This window comes from Nuphar pumila, chromosome 5, assembly GCF_984573655.1.
Source record: "Nuphar pumila chromosome 5, dmNupPumi1.hap1.1, whole genome shotgun sequence".
In the NCBI taxonomy this organism is placed as follows: domain Eukaryota; kingdom Viridiplantae; phylum Streptophyta; class Magnoliopsida; order Nymphaeales; family Nymphaeaceae; genus Nuphar; species Nuphar pumila.
In genome coordinates this window covers 3,305,977-3,325,080 of record NC_143253.1, presented here as the reverse complement: position 1 = coordinate 3,325,080, position 19,104 = coordinate 3,305,977, and the positions used below count along the sequence as shown (strand labels likewise).

At 39.8% G+C, this 19,104-nt stretch overlaps 2 protein-coding genes across 2 annotated transcripts; one reads left to right on the top strand and one right to left on the bottom strand.

The window, feature by feature from the left end:
• The first annotated feature begins 695 nt into the window (after positions 1–695).
• Positions 696–2,459, top strand: LOC149836500 (uncharacterized). Its single transcript, XM_090005382.1, has 3 exons — positions 696–944; positions 1,042–1,247; positions 2,036–2,459. The coding sequence occupies exons 1-3, from the start codon at positions 855–857 to the stop codon at positions 2,286–2,288; spliced, it is 549 nt and encodes a 182-aa protein (XP_089861508.1). The 5' UTR covers positions 696–854; the 3' UTR covers positions 2,289–2,459.
• Positions 2,460–4,202: 1,743 nt separating this feature from the next.
• LOC149836499 (uncharacterized) lies at positions 4,203–7,621 on the bottom strand. The gene is made up of 2 exons (XM_090007023.1): positions 5,257–7,621; positions 4,203–4,744 (listed from the first exon to the last, which is right to left on the bottom strand). The coding sequence occupies exon 1, from the start codon at positions 7,487–7,489 to the stop codon at positions 5,579–5,581; it is 1,911 nt and encodes a 636-aa protein (XP_089863149.1). The 5' UTR covers positions 7,490–7,621; the 3' UTR covers positions 4,203–4,744; positions 5,257–5,578.
• Positions 7,622–19,104: the final 11,483 nt, after the last annotated feature.

Genomic DNA, 19,104 nt, shown 5'->3' with positions numbered 1-19,104 from the left:
TCTGGATCAGGTGCACTCGCATTACACAAATGCAATGTGCCCCCTGCATCTGACCACCCTACACCCTTCTTTTGCAACTCTTGGTCACAGATGAAGGGCGATCAGATGAAGCGGCGAATGCACAGGAGGGAGCCCCGGGGGGGCTTAACAGCTGATTGAGGGCAATCAGGTGCAGCAGCACATTTAATAATTGGAGTTGATTTCATTTGTCAAGTGACTCAAGTCAATCTCTCTCTCTCTCTCTCTCTCTCTCTATATATATATATATATATATAGAGAGAGAGAGAGAAAGAGAGAGAGAGAGAGAATTTGTGGTGGAGGAGACGGGATGTGTTAACCGACAGCCATTAGGTGAGCGTTGATATCAAAGGAGCGGCTAAATGCCATGACTATGTGACACTAGCCAATCACGTATGACAGCATTGCAGGCCCCAATGCTGTCATGTGATTTGGCTGTGTCAAATAGCCATGGCATTTAACCGATCTCTAGATCCCCTCTCTTTAGGTGGAGGTTGCAGTTGAGCAGCAGTCGCTCTCACTCCATTGTCTAAGCAAAAACTGACCCACTTGTTTCTTTGTTTACTGCTGAGATGATACACTAGAATGAAAAAACCCATAAAACTCTCTCTCTCTCTCTCTCTCTCTCTCTAGAGTAACTTGATAAATAAAGAGAGTAAAGTTTCCCCAATCTCTCTTGGTAAGGAGGGAAAAGGGTGGGTAAAAATAATGGTGGGTGTGCATCCTCCGAAATTATAAAGCAATTGTCCCTTGCGTCTTCCTAAACCTCAACATCAGATCTAGATCTGAGACCACAACCCTCCTTCTCCTTCCTTGCTCTGTTTCTCAGGCAACCGATGGCGTCCACTATCGTGATTGTGGTCGTCTTCATCTTCGACGTCATCGCTTTCGGTCTCGCCGTTGCAGCAGAGCAGCGGAGAAGCAAGGTATGTGTTGACTGGTATTTGTCATAACTGCTGGTATGGGCTTTTGCATGTTTCTGTTGTGGTCTTCATTTTCGTTGGTCCATACCATCTCTGGCAGGCCCAGGTCCTTCCTGATTCAGAGAAGCAATACACCTACTGCGTCTACGATTCCGATATCGCGACGGGTTATGGGGTTGGGGCTCTCCTCTTCCTTCTCTTGAGCCAAATTCTGATAATGGCGGTGACCAGTTGCTTCTGCTGTGGGAGGTCTCTGAAGCCCGGCGGATCCCGATCTTGTGCGGTGCTCTTGTTCATTGCTTGCTGGTAGGTTACCTGCTTTTCATCCGCTTGTTGGGTTTGGCTTTGTTTAGTTTTTACTCGAAGAAGAATGAAAAGGAGAAGAAAGAGAGTAGGCATCCTCGCCTAATATTTAGTCATATCAGGCTGCGGTTTTTGCGGTTCACATATAGAATCGATGGATTTTCTCTTAGGATTCGTGTTCATAGGATGTGGCTAGAGTTTTTCACAGCGTGTTTGTCGTTGACACCAACCTTCATTCTTCGAGATTGGGACTGTCATTGGCGGAATTTTTATGCTGTTGGGATAATGATTTGTTGGTGATGATCCAAGATCGAGGAACTTGTTAGACATGAAGGAGTCTCTTTCTCTGATATGTTTAGCATGGTTTGCTTACAATGGTACGAGTTTTTATTATGTCTAATACACCACAAGATTTGATTTCCCAGAGTAAAAACAACAATAGCTCACTATTCATGAAGATAAGAGAGGTTTACATTTTGTATAAAACACCATGTTGGAGTCAACTTTAACACATAAAAATAGGAAACAAAACATGCTAAACACGATCCAGAGGCTAGATTTTGCTTTGGGGGACTAGATCTATGTAAATTAGTAAATCAATTATATGCCACCGTAAGTTGTATAACAAATTGTCCCCAATTCCTTCTGGGTTCATTCCAATTCTGTCTCCAATCTCCCATGGGGTACACCATGGACAAAAAGGAAAGAATTTGTTCTGCACCTTTCCTTTAAGAAAGAAGACGATGATAATAACATGGAGGGACATGGCCCTGTGTTTCTCTCTATTGTAGGTTTACGTTCATCATTGCAGAAATATGCCTGTTGGCTGGTTCGGTGAAGAACGCCTACCACACCAAGTACAGGGCCAAGTTCGACATAGACAACCTTTCGTGCGAGACCATCAGGAAGGGCGTGTTTGCAGCCGGTGCAGCTTTTGCCTTCTTCACCTGCATACTCAGCGAGATCTACTATGTGAGCTACTCCAAGGCCAATGGAAGCCCTTACCATGGGGAGCCAGGCGTAGGAATGAGCAGCTACAGTTGATTCCATGCACTCTACTCATCCCCATCAGTGTATTAGATTGTTAGACTGCAATTTTATCAGCAGATTGTTGATTCCATTTTGTTTTTGGACACGATTTGAGGTTTGATGGTATGGTTGGGACCAGACGTTTTTCTTTGGAAGAATATGTAGAAAAGATGCTTCCCACTTGTCTACTCTTTTGTGTGGTAGAGCAGATAGGATTCTTGTAGGCTGTATTTGGGATTGGTTTTGTGAAAACAATTCTTGTTTGAGAGTACCAACGAGGGCTCCGCTTGTCTGGCAGCACCTTGTGTTGGGACGTTGCGAGTTTGAATCCCAATGATATAGTTGTATAATTGGTAGGGTAGGGGTCTGCCTAGCCCCAGCTTTCTCTGTCGAAAAAAAAATCTTGTTTATCTTGAAAACCGGTTAAATGATGGGATTGAAGAGGGGTTTGTCCACGCTCTGCTTTCTTATTCTGAAATCCACCACTAAATCAGTAAGTTTTTATTTGAAACACCTGTTGAAACTGTACCAAAAAATATCAATACAGTTTCTAATATACATTGATAGATTTGGCACGAGTTTCTCAAAAGGTGACACTAAGAATATATTTTTATAAAGACACCTGATGAAATTGCTTTTTGTATGCAATGATGCTAATAGAAACAAACTTGATACACATTTATAATGTAACAAAAGTGTGATTCTATGTAAGATTTGATACTTTAGTTTATGATTTTCGAGATGAGTTTCATACCGATATCTGGTACTGCTACACCTGATACATGATAAGCTAGGGTGTATCGAGTACCAATGCAACTATGGTTCGGCAAAACATTTTTCTCTTTTCGATGAAAAATTGCACCTCTCAGTGGTGGATCTCAAAATGATGCACCTTTCCTGTTGCACATTTTTCTCTTTCCAGCAAGATCTGTATCACCGGCTTCTGGTGGCTGCCCGGTTTAGATGGTGGATTTCTCAAACTATGCTAGAAATGTAGGACAAGTAAATTTGCATTATGGACTACAACGCAATTTCCCAAATTATGCTGCTTTTGTGGATAAGTGGGTTAATCAAAATACCCCTTAAAAGCAGCCATAAGAACATATAACGACATAAAAAAACTGCCAACAACTGCCCGTTTAAAATGGTTCGGTTTCATATTAATTAGGATTGAAGAAAAATAGTAACCTGCAGTATGCAATTGGGTCCAATAATCTGCCATTGTCATAATTTTTACAGATTATGGTCAATTAGGGCACAACAATACTTAAAAGAGTCCATTGGGCAAATATTTTGCTGCAAAAAAAAAAAAGGAAATAACTGAAGGGAGTGCTATTTGATTTACAAGAAAAATGGTAAAAAAAATAGAAAGGCCTTTTTTTCATTAGATCAAAAGCAAAATCTCATCGTATTTGACCACACTAATGAAAAAAGTATGAAATTACATGGGCAAGATCCAGTTGTGGCGATAAGTTCCATGATGAAAATGCAAATCAAAAGATTATTCAAGGGAGAAGAATCAACCATGAGCTGGTTGTTCACTTTAGCAATACTGGTCCTAAAAGCCCATTCTCCATATGAGGACCATACAAATCACAGATTGGAAAATGGTATGAGCTGAACAACAGGGTTGCAGACACAATTACACTCTAGCAACTTGAGGCTTGAACCTACCCAGCTTAAGAGGAGCTTCCAAGCAACACAGGATCTTAATTTGGCGTAAGTTGGTACAGTATAGATTATTAGACATATCCAGGACTAGCAATATGAGTTGGCATTCCTCTCCGTGCTGAATATGAGTCCACATATAAAAACACAAGCAATACGCCTTGTATGTGTAGTGTTTGTGTGCGTGCCTGCATGCACAATTAGTTGTATGCTATGCATAATGCAAATTATGTAACCATGTGAAAACGGAGAAACACATGACCAAGTAAGTCATTGTTGCCTAAATGTATTAGTGATTGAAAGTTTAAAAAAAATTATGTACAGGTGAAGTATATTGTGTCCCAATAGGTCAGACTTTCTCCTTCAGAAACCACATGGAACACCTGTTGTATCAATGCAAAAATAAAGCTGAAATTTTCTGCTTTAGACTTTGTTACTTGACTGAAATGCTGTGGCACAGAAAGCGCACCGATGTTTCTTATTGCGCCAAAGTTCTTCTGTACCTCTCTCACTGAACCTCACATGATCTGGTAACTGAACCTTCAGATTTTCCCTTCGGCACTCTATCTCCCCACTATCAGCCAGTACTCATGTGTGAGTTAGAGAAAGGGGGATGATGAGGTAGGTATAACAGTGGGTCGTGAACGTGGAGAACCAGAGAAATGCATAGAAAGGAGCATTGAGAAAAGATGGCATAGGATGTTCTTTCCAACAAATACCTGCTTCTCCCATTACTCACAAGTACCTTGTTCTCTTTCCTTGACTCGGTTTGTTCATGATAGCTTATGTCGCTGGATTTTCACCTTAAAGAACATGAAAATAGCTGAATCAGAACATGACGAAAAATAGAAGCCCTTAAAAAAATCCGAAAAAGGCTTTCTGCTGCAAGTAACCACCTATGGTTTTACATGCAGAAGATTTTCAAATATCATATCTTTTTTTCTGATATCTACACTTCCAACATCTATTAGAGGCTGGAAAGCACAATGTACAATTTCCAAATGAATTTTCAAAAAACTGAAATATAGGAAAGTTAGAAACCCTGTCATTGGCTTTCCAGTTCTGCAGTCGAGTTATATTGACATTTCTTTTGTAACAATAATCTACTAGAGTGATACCTTCTATCTGGATCATAAATAAATGAATACAGTCAAGCACATACTACAGGTTATAGGCAGAAATGTAGCAACACCACCTTGGATTGCCTCCTGTTGATGTTAAAGTTGGTAATACCTACACGTACATTATATAATGAATTCTAACTAACATCGGTAGAAAAAAAAGTGCAAAACTGCAAATCCACCTGGTAACCTACCTTTTCACAAGGCGAGGAATGCTTTGGCTATGCATTTTCTGAAGATACTTTGGGAAATGTGCCTAAACTTTGATGGGGGATTAAAATTTCCCAGCATGAAGCCATCGTGACATCATTCAGATGGTTAACTCATCCAATCCTTGAAAGGAACACGCTCAAGACACATTTTCACATCCATCCAATGGCACTGGAAATGTTTGAGTATTTTTACTCTGCCTATCATGCATGCTCATGTCCACAGGCTCCGCTATCCAGCACAATTGAAATCTGTAGTGAAAAACAGTATAAATCCATAATTCCCTCATGCCATGGACATCTAACACTAGGAGACGGAACTGTATATATGACCATCAATATCTGGAATGAATCCTTTCTCCATCATTTCATCCTTGATGATATCGTACGTTATGTGATTTGGAACCAGACCTTTTTCGAGCATCTCATTCAAAAGCCTATTTGCATCTTCCAGTCTTCCTTTCTTGCAGTGACCCCTGATCAAGACATTATAAGTAACCACATTTGCTCGCTTCCCTTCCTTCTTCATTCTTGTCCTCAAATTCAAGGCACCTTTCAAATTTCCCTCCCTACAGAACCCCTCAATCAAAGTATTGTAAGTCACATGATTTGGATTCAAACCTATTTCTAACATCTCTTTCAACAACATGATTCCCTTTCTAGACTCACCTTGCTCACATAATGCTTTAATCAGTATATTATAAGTCACAACATCAGCCATTATATCCTTTTTTGCCATTTCATCTAATAGTTTGCTAGCATCCTCCGTCATGTTTGCTTTGCAGAATCCGGTGATCAGCGAATTATATGTTGAAATATCAGGGTTGATGCCTCTTTCTAACATCAAACTATGTAAAGAACAAGCATCCTTTATTTTCCCCAATTTCCCATATCCATCTATCAGTATATTATATGTAAAAATATTTGGGACAAGACTCCTTTCATTGATATGATCCATATATCTCGTAGCTTCCTCAACCATTCCCTTCTTGCAGTACCCATTGATCAGAGAATTATAAGTAATTATATTGGGTCCTATGCCTTGATCCTGCATTTCTTTAACCAGCTTAAGTGCTTCTTCAATTTCCCCTTCGTCACAGAGCCCGTTGATCAATGAATTGTAAGTTATGACATTGGGAAACATCTTTTTCTTCTTCATCTCCTCCAGAAACCGCAATGCCATGAAACAATTATCATCCTTGCAGTACCCATCAATGAGAACATTATATGTAACCACCGTTGGCGAAATCTTCTTTGAAATCATCCCCTTCAGGACAGCCTCAGCCTTGAGCATCTTCCCCACTTTGCTCGTTTTGCAATAGCCATCCATAATCACATTATACGTGACGGCAGAAGGCGAGCAACCCCACGATTCCATGTCATTAATCAGGTCCATTGCCTTCTGCAACTTCCCAACCATACACAAACCATGGATCACAATGTTGAAAGTGATCTGATTCGGACTAATTCTTCTCCTAATCACATCCTTAAACACACTCTCTACGCTCCGGACATCATTCGACTCAACCAACGCATTCAAAAGAGCGTTACACGACAACACAGATAATCGAAATCCATAATCGCCCGACCTTCTAAATGCGTTTAAAGCCGAAGAAAGCTGAGAGCTCTTGACGTACTCATAAACCAACATATCGATTATAAGCCCACTAAGATCCCTTCTCCCTCCATTTGAGATGACAATCTTGTGAAAGATGGCGGAATTCGAATCTGAATTCGCGAGCCCCCGACCGACCATCATGTGAATTGCTGCCCTAACCTTCCCATACTCCCTAGATTCAGCCAAGCACTGAAACATTCTACAGTAGGAATCGAGATCGAAGACCGCCCCATTTTCCCTCTCTGCCCATTTGAAGTATTTGAACGTGGTTCCTGCATCAATCCTCTTCTCAAACAAAGAACCCAAGAATTCCTTCCGATCGATCTCTCCGAATTCCCTCTTGAAGGACGACCAATGTTGCTTGCTGACGAGCTCGCAAACCCTAGACCCGAACCCATCGTCGTCCCGAGACGAATTGATTGAATCGACGGACGGAGATTCACCATTTCCAAATGAATCAGAGCAGTAAAAAGCCTCGAATCCATGATTGAGCGTCGTGATTCCGATTCTGGAAAAGAGGGGTTTCAACCGTATTGGGAAAACTAGGGTTTGTCTGATTCGTTTGAGGGATTGCGATTCTCGAAACCACGGAATCAGCATGAATGAATTTTCAGTTATTTCTGGATTTCAGAAGACCGGAAAATGCAAACAACGTACCGGAATCTTCGCCGGAAAACGGGAGGAGAAGGGGGCGTGGAGCGAGCTCTCCGTCTCCTTCTTTGGCGGTTGCTCGAAAACCCTAGCAAGGGCATGCGCGGTGAAGAAAAACTCCGTTGTTTTGAAAATTAAAATCCGTTATTAACCGGTTAAAAACGCGCAAAGTAGAGTTCCCTCCTCATTGTATTTGTACGCAAGAAACAATACCACAAGTCCCGTTCTCGGGAACATCTGGGCAAGGTAAAAATCTTGTGACATTTTAAAGTTTAAACACTTGGTTTTCTGGAGAAAATCACATAAAATAAGGGCACACGTAAAAAATATATGGTATATACTAAATATAAAAATATAACAATACTAGAAAGCTGTTTTTAACACGTTGAAATGACGATAAAACGTAATTTTTTTTAAAATAGGTGATATTTTGAAAATATGGATTTTGACAACTATTGCATATAGGCTAAGATTATGGCAAGTTTACTTGGACCGTATTATTGGTAGGCAAAGAAGTTTTAGGTTTGTAAATTTGAGTCACTAGAATATGCTTACGGTACGGGAGTGTGTGAACTTGGTATTTCTAACGTTTTTTTTTTCTTCACAAATCCGATTACGCAGATGCTCGAATATTTACGAAAATTTTGAGCCATTGATTTTCAAGCCTTACCTCATAATCGGCCAAGCCCAGAGCAAGTTCTTATAAAACTGATCATGTAGATCGCATCCGTACAGTGAGATTTAAGGAAAAAAAAATCACTAAAATCTCGTTTCACACTTTGTCCAGTATATTCTCAGTAAACATATTCTAGTGAATCGTAAATATGATTTTTAAACACGGGAACTTGGTTGATTTCATGATTTTGGGAAGGTCCTCCTTGATAAGGCTGGTAAATGAACCTAACAAACCCAAGAGGGAATGTTCAGGTGGATTGAGCTCGTAGCTTGGTTTGTGTTTGTGTTTAGCCAAGCCGAGCTCCGGCTGGTCACTGAACGAGATAAGCTGAACACTAGTTGGCTCGTGTAAAAATATTTCATATTATTTATACATACAATATATCTATATATTTATATATTATACTTAAATATATATATATATATATATATTATATATATTACACTTAATAGTGCAGATTTTATGTATACTTTTTTTATTCATCCTTTATATATATATATATATATATATATATACACGAGCTCTCTCAACCATACAAACCGATCACGAAAGAGGTCGTGACGAGCCAGCTTGGTTAGTTTGCTAGCCCTACTGGTTGATGCTTTACACCAATGCTTCCTCACAGGTTCACGCCATTTTTGGGCTAGTGACTACTGAGATGAGAGATGACACGTGACAGTTCAGGACACATGTTCAAAATATTTTTTCAATTGATTATTTTTATATTTTGATACCTAACCCATTCCAATCACAAGGCAAACCCACCTGGACCCATTTATCCTACCTCCATCCCAAACTAGCCTTGAAACCAGCTTGTATTGAAAGGCTATCCTACCGATTTGACCCAGGAACCACCCAAAATTATTTAGATCCAATGAAGATTAACATGGATCCAATTAGTCATAATTGGATCCCTAAACATCTTTATTTGGTTCTTTCGAGCTTGACCCACATAATACTCATATACCCATTTGCCACCCTCCTAAATCAAGGACCTATGGACCGGATATTCTGATTTTATCACTCTTGAAGCTTTTCTAGATTGGATCTTGTAACTACCAGATTACTATGCACATGTTTTGGGGATTGCATTAGCTATATGGTTCACAAAAATCAAGAGAAATAGGAAGAAACGTAAACAGGATCAGACTTGAGGGCAAGCCTTTTCCAACCCAAGAAGAATGATGTAAGAGTGAAGTAGAAGAACCGGGTTCATAAGGGTCCACTAAGATTCATTTTTTATTTAAATTTTATTTAGTTTATAATTGGATATTAGGTCCAAATGATGGATCCATATTCAATAAGGAGTTAATTAGATTTAGAAAACTGTTGTACATAGGCTTTATCAAGATTGGAAGTTGGGTTTGTCAATATTAGAATTATTTAATCTATAAATAGATGAGAAATCTAGGAGTCTAGACAGTCATGTTGGATTTCAAAATTTGCTTATTTCCAGTTATTTTATGTTTGTTATTTAATTTTCAGTAATTTTTCGTTATTTCCTGCAATTTTCATTAGATTTCTTGTTTTCTCTAGATAAGTTCATAGTCGATTAGATTTTTCTGTAAATCTTTCTGTAAATCTAGCATGAACACATTATCATTGCACCAGGCAATGGCCCTTAAGTAACAAATATCAGTGATGTCTAGAAATTTTATCACTCAAAAAAAAAAAGCAAGAAATTTTGTCACGACATTGTCATTATATCATGGTATTTTCAAGAGCCAATATAATTCCAAAAAGAAAACGATATCTTCTAGATCTTGCCTACTTTAATGGATGAAGTTGAATGCTGGTATGTATGTTTGGGTAGTGCACGATCCGCGATCACACCTGCCGCCGCCTCTCACTAAGTGCCATTCTTCTTTCTCCTATTCCTTACTGTGAAACGAATGAAGGAAAAAAAGAAAGAAAAGGAAAAGAAAAGACTGAAAGAAAAAAAAAAGGAAAAAATGTGAGGCCTGGGTACCAGCATGGCGCCACTGCCACCGAGTTTGGTGGGCCCGCCGCTGTCATGGCCACCGTGTTGCCACCATCGGGCCGAGTGGGCCAGCGGTATGGACCATCTCTTGGGATCCATGTATTGTTGGATTTATACCTCATGATAAGTGCACCTCAAAATTTGTACATCTTGAGAATCGGGCATTGTCTCGAGATTCGTGCTTTATTTTGAGATCAGTGCATTATCTCAAGAATAATGACACATTCGCTTTACTCTCATGATATCCTATCGGATCCATCACCTTTTGTCTTGACCTGCTTCGCTTTATGCTCAGGGTTCATAGAACCCGTCAGGACAGGTGAAACGTGATTTTATGTCTTTTTTTTGTAATACATAAAATTATGCATGATTCGCACGTATGCTAGCTCATGTTGGAGTTGAGCATTCAAATAACATGTATAGTATTATTGGGCATGTGATGTGTATAACATGTGATATATGTGTAACATATTTTTATATGTTTTTTTGTTATGTTGCATAAAATAGTGCATGATTTGCATGAATGGTGGTTCATATCGTAGCCTGTATTTCAAGGAACTCTTGTGACGTCAATTGAGCACATTGGTGTGTATGAAATGTGAATGGTGATGTACTTTAAAACATGAAAAGTACGTGTTTACTATAATTGCTTGTATACAAGCTTGAAGTTGATGCAAACTCAAAAAGTGCAAAAGAGACACCATACTATAAATGATGCATGCATACACACTTAATTAGTTGGTTCGCCTTCAGAGGTGAAACACTCATATGAGCTAAAAGCGCCTAAGCAACATCTGAATGTGTTGAATACCTACGAATGAATCATGATTACCCTAGAGGGGTACTAGGGTTATTAAACCCTGAATTACCTAATGATGTGAGACATATGAATTGAAAAGATTTTGTAATCAGAACTTTGTCATTCATTCAAATCTGTGGACTACCTGGAGAGGTAGGTGGTATAAACCTCAAGTGACAACATTATTTTTATGGAAGAAAGCATTCCCAAATGATCTCTAGTCACTCGGATGATAGTAGACTAAGGCTATCAATGTGTCTTAGGTGATAGATTCTCAATTACTGCATCTAGTTCAAGATGCATCATATTTCGTGTACACGTCATCGCAAGTTTTTCTCGGTCACATACTGTTTGCTTTGGGTCTTGTTCAGTTCGGCACCCTGGTAAAATATAACTCATGAATAATATACCCTCAGAATGTTATGACTATTTAAGGTAATTGTTCCCTTGCATACACAAGGGAGTTGTAATCAAAAGAAATAAAGACCTTCTTACTCACACTGTTTTGAAATAAAAATATTTCCTAATACTACACTATTATATTTTGAATAAAGTTGCATATTTTTTCATAGTTCATAACACTGAAACATGCCATACTGTTTCTATTAAACTATTCCTTGAATTGTATCATACATTGAGAAACTATATTAGAATTATATCATGTCTTGATAAACAATGACATTTCATATTGAAATGTATCATGCCTTGATGAATTGTGATATCTCATATTGAAATATATCATGCATTGGTGAATTGCACTGATAATGTGTTGAATGGCATGAGATCACGATTGAACATGTTATACATGTTAGTAAATGACATACCATACCTAATTAGTTACTTTGCGAATAAACACACTATATTCTTCTGTACCAGGATTAAAGTATATCGTGGATATCTGATTGAATGAATTATGTTATCATTAATGTGCTACTTGTATTAGCTTTGTATACTCATCACGTGTTCTGGTGTAGATCTACTAGATTTTCATGAGTCTGGCCTATTTTATAGGCATACAGGTGATTACAGGTTTAACTGTGGAGCTAATGCAGGATATTGCGACGACATCGACGATCCAATCATTTTTTTTCGGGCACTGAATTCAGATACATGTTACTATTATTTGGCACCGTCCTTTTGGAATTGAAATACTTCATATTATTCGCATTTGAATTCACTATAATCAATTTTTATTGAAACGTAACATGCCTGAGGTTTTAAACCCAAGTTTAAAAAGGTTTTCGCTGATGATTATTCAATAAAAAAAAGTTTTAGTTTTTATGTATTTATTAAAGGTTAAAAATCTTGAGGCGTTACCGTCTTGGCTAAAACCTTTGCACATGTGGCTCCTACTGAGTTAAAATATCATTGGGTCAACAATGCCACATGCGAACAAGGAAGTTGTTCTCCTCATGGAAAGCAACCTTCAAAATCAATGATAGAACCCCATTTTCTGTGAGCTCTTTCCATAAGGGGCAGTCAGACTTGCTTTTCATGGAAAGGGGGGTTTTAAGTAGGTTTCTCAATAGAACCCCTATTTTGTGTGAAACAAATACACTCTTAAGTAGGGGCAAGCATTCAGCCCAGAGATGGCCCAACCCATTTACTAGCAGACCGGGTTATGACTCGATTCTTAATGGGCTCAGGTTTGAAGAGCAGTTCATGGCCCAGACCATTAGCCCATTGGGCCAATGTGAAGTAGGTCCGGTCCAGCTTGGCCCGACCCAAATCCATTTATAAATAGTAATAATTAACAAGTTACTAATTTTTCATGCACCCAATTAAATATCTTTTTAGTTTTTATAAAATTAATGTAACTAATTAGGTAAATAGTAATAGTTACAAAGTTATTATGCAATAGTTAATTTTTTATTTTTTTATAATATTAAAACATTAATAAATAACCCAGGCCCATCGGCCCAACCCACACATATAACTAGCTAAGTTTGGCCATTGTAGGCCAGGTCGGCTTGGCTCATCGAGCTGCCCAGCCCGTTGCCCACCCTTACTCTTAAGCATGTCTAGTAACGACTCATGAAGTCCATACTCATATAAATGAGAGAATCAACCTCATTGGCAACCTTATTTTCTCATTTATGTGAGAACCAAAATCACAAGGGGTCTCCATGTGACTCATGCGTCCTAGCAAACCACACGTACCTTTAATCATAAAGTGTGAAACAAAGCATAAGTAGAAGCAAATATAAAACCATAATGATAGTGAGCAGAATGATATAAAACAATATATAAACTTGTGTTATTATTCAAACAAACATGGGTAACTTGTGCTATTATTCAAACAAACATGTGTTATGCTGCAATTACGGTCACAACAAACGGATATGTCGTAAATAGGTATAGAAAAAGAGGTAAACATAAAAAATTAAACTATTTAGTTTGTGATGTTGTGTCATAGTTGTATCCATGTTTTATTTGTGGTTACAATTTTTGGTGAATAAGACTCTAGTAGGTTATGTGCACTCACATTGGAGCATAGGTTGTTGCCCAAGGTCCAATCGACCGAATGTGTGGCCAATTCAAGTCTTGGCAGTCCTCACCTTTATGAGCCAAACCCTCATGGAACCAACCTTAACCCATCTGCCCAAGCCCTTGTATAAACCCCTTACTAAGTAATCTTAGTCCGAGTAGGTCAACAAAGTCTATTACCTTACCACCATCTAAGTGTGAACCTAACCGAAGCCAAGTAAACTCACCTCATTTTTGTAGAACCCAGAAACTTTGTCAGACTTTAAAAAATTCCTCTGACCAAACCCTGAAGAATTAGAATATGATTTTTGGACCCAATGTTTTTCAGTGTGTCCTTAGCTAGACCTCTGAATTTCATGATTTATTAAGTTCCCAGAACAAAGAAATCGATTTTATAAGTCAAGTTTGTCTTCACCAAACCCAGTCCATCCCTATCCAGTCATGAAATTCCCTACAACTTCAATAATTCATATTTCCCTTTTCCCATGTCCTTTGACCCTCAAATTTGAACCAAACCTACCTTAGGGTATCTGGAAGCATTTCAAAAAATTTGAGATTTTTTTGCTACAATAATTAGGAGAACAAAATCAGAGCCTAACTTGCTTGTCTACCCGAGTTAGCCCATTTACACCTTGACCTAAACCATGTTAGAACCCTTTGAACCTTTAGACCCTAGCACATATCAGCACCAAAGACCACATTTAAATAAAAAAGAATCTCACTGAGATGGTTGTGATGTATCTACCATAAAAAGAAATAATCAGTTCAAGCTGTAGGACTAGATACAGACAAGGAGCTTTAAGCATTCCTCATATATTTATTTGGGTTTTTCTATATTGTAGATAAGACTGACAGCATCACAACATATTTATAGTTCCTTATTAACTTGGACATATTCAAGAGTTTGCATGGGGCATCGTTTCCCTTGCACATATTTATGCATCAGTTGATGCAATACATAAAGGTCTAAAGGATCTTTGTGGCATGCTTTTGTTATAGAGGTGTTTGAGTTTTGGTTTGTTTGAATTGTATGAAAAAAATGGCAATTGTCAGTGTTACTATATTGACAAATTTAGAGGTGGGATCACATTGACACCAATTCACATGAACAATGGTTTGCTATCATGGGCCTACTTCTTCGATAGGTCGGTACGGCGCGATGGACCTTCCTTACAGCCGCAAGTCTTCCGATCGCTTGCTTACCGTTGCGGAAGCTTTGATCATAGTGAGTGCAAGAGAGGGAGAGAAATTGCAATCACTCGAAAGCAATCACAACGAGGGTTAACAAAAGAAAGCTCAATGCATTTGCATTCATTCACGAATTTTGCCTGAGGGTGCATTACAGTTTAGATCTACAAGTTGACCCTTCAGGGTATTTATCAACCTGAACCAAAGTGCAAGTCTTGCCCGAAAAAAGTTACAAGTGACTCGACACTTACATCAAGACTCAACCAAAACAAAACAGACTCTAGACACAACTGTACAAAGTAGGTTACAGGGGAGCAGACTCCCCCCTTCAAATCATGCGCTGCCATCGACACAATCTGTTTTATAGTAAACCCCAACTTCAGTCAAAAGTGGCTCTTCATCCGGAATGTTGGCTCCCACGTCGGCTTCGCTGTCTCCTCTCACTGCAGCAAATACTTCTTCGCTTTTCCCAAGTAATTGACCTTGTGGCAAAGGATCTTGCTGAGAGGCTTCTCGGCTCGTTGTGTTGTCGGGGCCCTCTGTAGGATAGGAGCGCATTGTGGCATGCTATGTTTCAGATCTCCATCGTCTGCATAAAATGGTTTTAGGTTGCACACGTGAAACACCGGGTGCACCTTGAAGTCTGGGGGCACGTCCAACACGTACGCTAGGTTGCTCACTTTCTTGGTGATGATGAATGGTCCCTCATACTTCTTGATCAGTCCATGATGTCATCCACGAAAGATGCTTGTGCAATCTGGGTAAAGTTTCACCAACACCGGGTCTCCAACACGAAACCCAGTAGGTCGGAGATATTTGTCCACCAACTTCTTCATCCTCGTGGCCGCTTTATGCAGAAACGTCTTCGCCAGCTCGATCTGCTCGTGCCAATCTCTAACAAACTGATAGGCAAAGGATGACCTTCCCATTCTTGTCCAGCTCCTGCACAGCTCCTTCAACTCAGCCAGCCCCATGCGATAAGGGACCATGGCAGGAGGCTTTGCCCTAGGGGTCAACTCTAACTTGTGGTCAACCTCGCGTCTCAGTGGTAGACTCTTCGGCAGTTTGGGGGGCATCAATCTCTGAAACTCACTCAATAGTAGGGCAAGGGTCGGCGGCACTGCTGCTTCCACCTTCCCTTCTTCGGTGCGCACGATGACTCAAGATGTCTGATCTCCTCGCTTGACACCTTTATTCAATTGCATAGTAGATAACATTGAAGACTTAACTCCAAGTGTAAAGCACTCCATCGTGTGTGAAGAGTTTGGCCCCATGATTGTCAACGAGTTGAACTTCGACAACATCATCACATTCTGGCTGTGAAAAAACTTCATTCTCAAAATCATTCTAAAGTTGTCTAGGGACACCACTGAAAAGTTGGCTTTGCCGACCCAACTCTCAATTTGGATAGCCACATCCCTTTTTTCACCAAGGATTGGCTTGGCCTCAGCGTTCACTGTCTTGATGGTCCTCTGCTTTGGCCCATGCTTCAAGCCTAATCGTTGTGCATCTTCCCGTGAAACCAAGTTATGCGTGGCCCCAGAGTTTACCATTGTCGTAGTAAACTTTCTATTCGTAATGACTTCCAAATACATGAGTTTTTTGCTAACCGGCATGCTCTCGGCTACACAGGTTTTAACTGTGTTTATGGTCTACATGGCTCCCATCCTGGGTTGCACGACCTCAGCATCACTACTCGCAGTCTACTGCATTTTCCTGTCTATCGTCCCTCACTAGGCGCTTTGGACATTGCCTAGCGATATGTCTATCGCCACATAACCAACAAGTCACAATTGACCCTTTATTACAGTTATTATTGTACTTTCTATAATTTTGCTTCTTGTCATAATGGTGTTGGGTCGATGCCTCACCTTTATTGTCGCGTTGATCCTTTTTCTTGCCTCTGTGGTGCGGTTTCTTCCCAGTCTTAGTCGATGGAGAGAAGGACTTGCGTTGTGTATCCACTAGTCACTCGGTCATCACATACGCATCTTCCAAAGTCTTGGGATTGCTCATTTCCACTTTAGACTCTGCCAAAGGTTTTAATCCCACAATAAACCAGTTGAGTCTGTCTTCATTTGGCATATTGAGTATGTCTGTCATGAGCTTCTAGAACGTCCTGGTGCAGTCTATCAAGGCTTCAGTATGCTTGTGTTCTGATACCATCTGATAAGCATGACATTGTACACTCCGCGATATAAAGTAGTTTCATAGCTCAATTTTGAAGGCTTCAAAAGTATCAATCATAGAGTGCCCTCTTTCCATATAGCTACATTTTTGTCTCGACTAGGTTGTAACATCTCTGTCAAGTAGAGTTGTTGCTGCCTTCACCCTAACGTCTTCAACCAATAAATTCTGAATATCCAAGTAGTCTTTCACCTGGAGCAGAAAGTTTTCTATGGTCTTATTATCCCTAGAACTATTAAACTTAGTTGGCTTCGACACATCTATCTTTGATGGCTTATCTCTATTTCTGCCATTTAGGGTTACTGTTCGCTACAAAGTGTGGTTCTTTAACTGAAGCTCTCCTACTTCAGTCTGTAGGGTGGTCACTATCGTAGTTAGCGAAGTAACCTATCCCATCATCAAGTTTACCTGCTCTCGCAGACTTGTCACCTCATCGTCAAGTCCTCTGAATGACTCAACTGCGCATGAAATTGCTTTCTCATGCAAAGTCACATCCGTGACCAGTCTGTTGTCGACAGTCTCGGTCATCTGCTCATGGCCCCGAGGTGAACCCATCTCCTCGATCTCGACAACTGCCTTTCATTTGGTGCTACGCAAGTTGTATCGGGGTACCATGATATCTTGCTCATAAAACGTGGCATGTCGGTGCGTTTCTCGACACCGACTTCTGATTCTCTTCCCCAACTCAAGAACGGGCTCTGGTACTACTTGTCACGGGCCTACGTCTTTGATAGACCAGTGTGGTGCGACAGTCCTTACTTACCGCCACAGGCCTTTCGATCGCTCGCTTGCCACTGCAGAAGCTTTGATCATAGAGAATGCAAGAGAGCGAGAGAGAAGGGAATGAGAGAAATTGCAATCACTTGAAAGAAATCATAATGAGGGTGAACAAAAGAAAACTCAATGCATTTACATTCATTCACAAATTTTGCCCGAGGTTGCATCATAGTTCAAATCTATGGGCTGACCCTTCAGGGTATTTGTCAACCTGAACCAAAGTGCAAGGGTGGCCCAAAGAAAGTTACAAGTGATTTGACACTTACATCAAGACTCAACTAAAACAAAACAGACTCTAGACACAATTGTACAAAGTAGGTCGTAGGGGAACATCTACAGTCCGTCAGTTTTCTCATTTGTGCATATGGAGTACATCTAACGAAGACAAGCAATCTAAACTCAAGCCCTACAAAAAAGTGCATAGCAAATGTTGTTATAAAAGGAATGGTACGAAAAAGCTCGCGCGATATATCAAACTTCGTGAGGATGATGTAAGTTGCAATTGTTATTTATGAGATATATTTTTCTTCTTTGTCAGAATTTTATATTGCATCACATGATATGTTGTGTACAGGGAGACCATACAATGAATGTGAGGACATGGATCCGGAGGTAATCTTAGAGGCCACTGAAACATGTAGAACAGGCCCTGCCACCGAGGATACTCCTTATTGTACTTAAAGATGCCTTATGCCTATGTTTTAGCGGGCATTGCCCTTGCCTTGGTAGCCATTTCAACCAACTGCCTTTTTTAACAGGATTTTGAATGGGAATAGGTATGTCACCCTTATTCAACCTTTACATGTGCATCGAAATAGGTAGACTGATCGACGGGAAAATAAGCAATCATTCATTGACTACCAGTTACAATACAAATAGACCAAAGTGACTCATCAGTCATCACTTACTGATTGCTTAGCCTACTACCTACCACGTCGAAAGGCAAACGCGCAAGCCCTTCAATGAAAAAGAAATTAGGAATGCACTCTATCCTCCTTAAATCTAGCATGCTCTCACTATTTTGAATAAGGACGACGATTAGGAGATGAAAAACATTTTATGGGGCTTTCTTTTGAATGCTACCTTCCACTATTCCCCTTGTCTTTGAAGTTGACAAGGTGATATGCGTGAATGCACAATATGATGAATGTTGAGTGCTAGTATGTCAGTCGAGTAGTATGACAACTAAGAATATGTCAACTGATTCCATTAGCATCGACACTATGTACAACTAGAACTTGAGTTTTGGGGAAAAAAGAGTATGACTGCAATTTTAACAACATAATTCGGACTTGGGTTGATGGAGGTGAAGCCATCAAGGTCTTAGATGGACAAGGGTTCGAACTGGGGTAAAAGCCTATAGGCAATAGTGTTTTGGAGTCATTTTTCGTGATAGTTCTAGTGACAATAATGCATGAAAGCAACCCAACACTCCTAAGTTTTGAAATACTTTTGTGTATTATCAAGGT

What these genes read in the sequence shown, in the direction of transcription:
- LOC149836500 (XM_090005382.1), top strand. Translation starts at nt 855, where the DNA reads ATGGCGTCCACTATCGTGATTGTGGTCGTCTTCATCTTCGACGTCATC. An exon ending in CAGAGCAGCGGAGAAGCAAG is followed by an intron (nt 945 to 1,041) that starts GTATGTGTTGAC and finishes CATCTCTGGCAG; the next exon opens with GCCCAGGTCCTTCCTGATTC. An exon ending in CTCTTGTTCATTGCTTGCTG is followed by an intron (nt 1,248 to 2,035) that starts GTAGGTTACCTG and finishes TCTCTATTGTAG; the next exon opens with GTTTACGTTCATCATTGCAG.
- LOC149836499 (XM_090007023.1), bottom strand. Translation starts at nt 7,489, where the DNA reads ATGCTGATTCCGTGGTTTCGAGAATCGCAATCCCTCAAACGAATCAGA.